This window comes from Apis dorsata, unplaced genomic scaffold (genome assembly GCF_000469605.1).
Source record: "Apis dorsata unplaced genomic scaffold, Apis dorsata 1.3 scaffold_579, whole genome shotgun sequence".
Classification (NCBI taxonomy): Eukaryota; Metazoa; Arthropoda; class Insecta; order Hymenoptera; family Apidae; genus Apis; species Apis dorsata.
Window position 1 is genome coordinate 225,733 of NW_006263788.1, and position 5,850 is coordinate 231,582.

The following is a 5,850-nucleotide window of genomic DNA, read 5'->3' on the forward strand; positions in this document are numbered from 1 at the left end:
ACACATGCAAACTCGGGCCGCGTGCACATGGAAGCCGGTACATGCCGTCGCGAGAATCAGGTGTTTCGTGCATACATTGCATACACAGAACACTGCCGCGGTACCATCGCCCTCGCGCAACAACCCTGTACGACTTAAGGCTCCGTTTAATGAGAAAGAACCCCGCGCAACCTTTCCAACCTCTCACTCCATTTCTCCTTACCATCCGCGCTTCTACCAATTACCACGGTAATCCGTTTAATTGACGAGAAATTCTGACGATTTCTCCAACGACACGAAACGGCTATAAAATAAGCAGGAAGAAATCTAAATACTAGCCGAGCGGAGAAAGACGGACTCGTCTGGATTAGACTGTAACGAGAACTTTAAAACGATTCTGGGGGGGTTAAAGAGATAGAGAAGTTCGTAACACCAGGCTCGAAAATACCAGAAGCCTGGGTGATATCGATTGATCGTAAAAGCAAGGGGGAAAGAGAAAGAGAGAAAGAGAGAGAAAGAGAGAGAAGAGGGATGGACTTTGTAGATTTCCTTGGTTTTCGTAAAAGCAAACAGTTAGGAGAGATCTGTTTTGGTAGAGTATCGATTATTGACATTCCGCTCGAAGCTGCGGAGACACAAGTATTTCTACTTTCGTCTCTATATATTGTTCTTTCGGCGCTGTACCAATCAATAAGCGCGCACGACGTAAAACACACGGTATCGCTCTCGCATTTCGTTGCATCCTCCAACCAAGGAATGTGATATAGTGTATGATTGTAAGTCAAACTTTTTATATGATTCATCTTTCTCTCTAATTTTACCGGGGATTGAAACACGTATCGAACACGTTCAGAGAATTCTACGTCACCCGTCGAGGACCTTCGAAGATCGCCGACAAGGCGCGCGCGTTTTGCTCCGAACGACAAAAGGATACGGTGTTAATCGGAATCGGCTCGTTATTTTTCTTTTTTTTTTTAATATGTCACGGTTCTAAATAATAGCTATTTACGCAATATATCCAATACATCATTGCGTTAAAAAATAGAGCTTATACCGAAATAAACGAAATAAATTTTTTCAAATTATCACACACCTTCTTTTGCATCTCGTAATATTGAAGATAAAGAAACCAGCTCAACGATGTCGTTGCTCTTATTAAATACAGTTAGAGAGAAGCCAATGCTCGAATACCTGAACTAATAAGCTCAATATCTTTTAAATTGCTATCAATACGTCTCGAGAAAGTGACACTCGGGTACAAAAATTAAGATCCAGAGTGATCCGTACGAAGAGAGAATTGAAATTTTCGCGAAAAAAGAAATATATATATTTATACAAAGATATAATTCCGAAAATCACCGATAAATAAAATTTTATCGCGAATAAATATTTCTCAAACAAGTAACGCATCGTGTTCCATCGGTTGGCTGACTCACGCAACGCGATCTCGTTTCTTTTTTAACGACACGCGGCTTTCTTTTTCGAGAGGAAATTAGCGCGCACAAGTCGATTGACTTATTATGTAACGATCAATCGTGAATGATATCGACCGAATGGATATCGATTTAGAGCTCGCGTTTAAATCCGCGTCACAAGAACGCGGAGTGAAATCGGGATATTTCGAGGGATTTAAAGGGCTTTAACGGTGGTATGATCGGTTGGATCGGAACGCATAAAGGCGGCAAAAGATTGAAAGCGTCCGGTCGTACGTACGAGCCGACTGGGTCAGATCAGTGTAAACTTCATCGAAACATTGAACTTGAGATGAACGAAAAAAACGAAGAGATAGCGTTAAGCTGTTAATGGGCAATAATTAATAAACACGACAAGGGTCATCTCTAATTTTTTTCAAACGCACGTAGGAAAGATAAGGTACGGATGCAACGGGTGTACGTACGTAGAATGGTCAGGCGTTAATGTCTGCCATCCATGAATTATCGATTCCGATTAACCCCGTTCATGGATTATCCCCATCTCGAAACCCCCTATTCCAAATATTCTCAGCCCTATTGTCATTGATACGTGTCAGTACGCTCGATAGCACGCCGATAGTGTGTACTCGCTGCGGTTAGTCAATGAGCCGAGCGCGTTTCCGCGTGTGTTTCAATGAAAGTAATAGAAACTGCAATATAATTATGAAACGCGTAAATACGATATAGAGATATAGAGGGCGCGCTCTTGAAAGTTTTGTTCGTTGCAAACATCATTGGAAACGTGGTGAGGAAACGTACCTGAGGTGCTCCAGGTGGAGTCTCGCCACATCTGGTGGTCGCCCAGGTGAAGTATCCCACCACCTTTTACACCCCCTTCGTCCTTGGAGCCGCCCTCGTCCACGCCCCAAAGCTTTTTTGCCGAGGGAGCGATCTGAAACAATATGAGAAAACGGGTCGTAAGTCCACGGGGTCAGTGAACACGTTTTCAAACGTGGCGCGTGCTGACACGAAACTCCCAAGAGCTTGGTGGTGCTTTGTGCAGTGAAAGATACGAATGCGAAACGATCGTATTAATTACACTAACGAACTACAGGGATCCGCTTAAAATTAGCATATATATTATCGTGTACAGTTGATCAACCGGCTTGATACACTGCACATGCACCTTTTTTTTTTTTTTTTTTTTTTTTTTTTTTTATTAATGGAATAAAAAAACGTGTGTATATACCTTTCGTTGTTTCGAGAGGCCAGTCTTCTTTTGTACCTTTACATCTTTTTACGAAGATTATAATTTCCATTTTTTATTACAGCAGAGTGTACCAAAGATATGACAAGACTCTGTGCACTGTCAATAGTCAAAAATTGAGTTAGTTTTCTAGAAGGGAACTAGAAGTATCGATACCGGCTTCTCTCTTTCGACCGGCGAGTTGGCCGGAATCGCAAAGTTTGGCGCGAAAAAGTAAGTAAATCCCGATGGAGAGGCAGGGAAAAGATTGGAATCGGAAACAGAGACGAGTCGTTATGTTCCGTCGTGACCTGAACTCTGCTGCACTGTTCCCGACCTCACCTAACTGGAGGTCAGTGACGTAACCAGGAGTAAGCGGTGGGGATGGAGGGAAGCATCGTCCGCAGATTGCGGGATCCTAGATGCAGGTATACTGCACGTGCGATGGTGACAGTGCAGCTCAAGAGTGCGGGCGTCTCGATGCATTTTCGTCCGCATCGTCACTCGCGCCCGGTCTACGGATCGTTAAATGAAAGTACCGAAGAGGGGAGTTTCGATTCAGCTCGAAGCTCGCCCCGTTTTCTTCTTTCACGTCCCTTCTTTTCATCGGGTAAACTATTCATCGTGAGACGTCAACCTCTCCGTTCCTTCGAAATTTATATAAACGTTCCAATCGAACGTTTCCCCTATTGCTGAATTCTTCGAGAATCGGTTTAACAACTCTCATATATAATTATCGTTTCGCCAACGTATATATGTATATAAACACACACACACATATATATATATATATATATATATATATATATACGTTTTCATCGGTCATTTAAATCGCGATATTTGCAAGTACACGCGGTTTCACAAGTTTGGTGAATCGGTTCTCGGTGAATTCAATTCTGATATGCGTAGTTGGTAAAATGATATCAAGAGATCGAGTGTATACATACGCAACGCGTGGTATCGCAACATTACCGCATCGGCGATGCTTCCAAGCCAATGTTTCACACTTGCTCCGACAAATCGCGCGTTGCGCCAGATTATTTAACCGGTACATCAAGAAGACGCAACACGAGTCTTCTAGGTGTAACAACATGATTCATCGGCGTGACGTTGGAAAAAAAAAAAAAGAAAAGGAGCGCGGGAATAAACATGATTCGAAATTTCATGAAATTTCATTTTTCCAACGACGAAGCCGATGCGTTTCGGATACATATATATATATATATATACATACATGTACAAACACGCGATATTTATATTTTATTGATCAAGCAAACGATATCACGTACAATAGCATGTGCGTCATTCACCGAGTAGGTATACCAACTCGAATATACGCGAACCACGAAATATCAAACGACGCTGTTTATCGTCTGCGATGGATCGACAATCGCGTTAATTATATTTCCTGTCGTGGAAAAAAAAATGTTAGCGTGTGTCCTTTGCAGCGAATTAATAGTTATCAATTTTCCGCATGTATCGTTTCACATGTAAACCGCAGAAAAATAAAACGATAAAGAAACGTTTCACGCGTCAACGAAATATAGTCACGCGAGAAAACGTTCTATATAAAATTTCGAGTCCTGATTCTTAGCCAAGGCTCGTACGATTTTCACCTAGTTCAACAAATCGGCGGATAAAAGGAAACATAAAAAAAAAAAAAAAAAATCGAACGGGTCGTACGAGTTTAGAAACCGGTTAGAAATCCCACGGGAGAAAACGTGGAATAATCAAAGGAGTGTACGAGTGAGGAAGGTTCGATACATGTCAAATTGGAAAGCGAATCTTCGTTTGCATCATCTTACGGAATAATTTTTTTTTTTTTCCCCCCCCAACTTGCATTTCGTTCCATTCCATCGGTTCTCATTTTTTACTCTCTCCCTTCCCTATCTCTCTCTCTCCTGCATGTAACATTGATGCTGTCATCGTTGCTGACCACAACGGTGGTTAAAGTGCTCTCCAAGAGGACTTGGCGTGCAATGTTCTCGTATGCATTCGTATGCATCGATGACGTTCGAACGCGTTCCCTGCTTAGTTAGTCGGGAACGTATTAAAGTTACGTCGCTGATTTCCCAGATTGCGCGACACGTGCCGTCATGCGATACGACCTCTTTCTTCAAAATACAGGGCGACGCAAAAATAATGAAGGGGAAAAAAAAATTTGAAAGTCGTATAAAAATTGCCGCATCGCTTCACACAGTGGAAAGTTTCTATCGTTTCTTTTTTCTTCAATCGTCGAGACGTTGGATTATATTAATTTTCGCGTCATTCCGAGTACATAGAAATTTTTATACAAAGAAAACATGGTCGAGCCAGGCTACGATACATCGACGACTTCCATTGTTCTTTTCTGTCACGATGAATTTCGCGGTATTATTAAAACCACAGCCAGATTCTCCTTAACGTGCACGAATGAGAATGTGAATCAAAGCTATGGAATGGAAGGATGAACGGAAGATACGTCTAAAGGTTCGGTAAGGTAAGGCTAAGGGTAAGGCTCGGTCAACCGGGGGCGATACGCCGTGAGTATCGACCGCGTCGCCGGCCGGCAGAGACGCTTTTGCACGTTAAGCACGACTATGGGGAGAAAGAGAAGAGAAGAGGTCGAAAAGCGAACGAACGAGTAAGAGAAAACCCATCGCAAATTTTCCCGATCCTCGAAAGGGGAATTTCGAAGAGGAAAGCTTCTTGATTCTATACTATATATAAGCTGTTCGGAATATTTTCGTGCATCCTAAATGCATTAGATGATAAACGAGGAATTACGGATGATATATATAAAAAAAAAAAAAAAACAAACAAGAAAAAAGTGATAATTTCCGTTCATTCGAAGTTCATTTGTTAGCGGAGCGAAAATGGTAGTATTCCGTTCCATGAAACCGGTCAGCGAAATCTTTTGCACGTTCAGCGAAGACAGAGAATAGAAGGAAAAAGAGAGGGAAACAAGGAAACGAAAGAGAAAAAGAAGGTAAAACGATGTGCCGTCGTCGTTTCTCGTTCGTTAGACGAGAATGATATAATTCTATCCATTCGAATCGGCCAGCACCAGCAGCAGAAGCACTTTTGCACGTTAGCCGCAACTGCGTTGTACGGAGAATCGGGGAGGCGAAAAACGAGGGTGAACAAGCGAGAGATCGAGACGAAGGGATATCGAACGAGAGAGAGAGAGAGAGAGAGAGAGAGAGAGAGAGAGAGAGAGAGAGAGAGAGAGAG

The 5,850-nt window shown here is 42.4% G+C and overlaps 1 protein-coding gene across 1 annotated transcript in view; it reads right to left on the bottom strand.

Moving 5' to 3' along the window:
- The window catches only part of LOC102679506 (maternal protein pumilio-like), a 62,324-nt gene that overhangs the window by 50,899 nt on the left and 5,575 nt on the right, over positions 1-5,850 (bottom strand). The window contains 1 exon segment of the mRNA XM_031513107.1: positions 2,211-2,343. Coding sequence (XP_031368967.1) covers positions 2,211-2,343 — 133 coding nt within the window.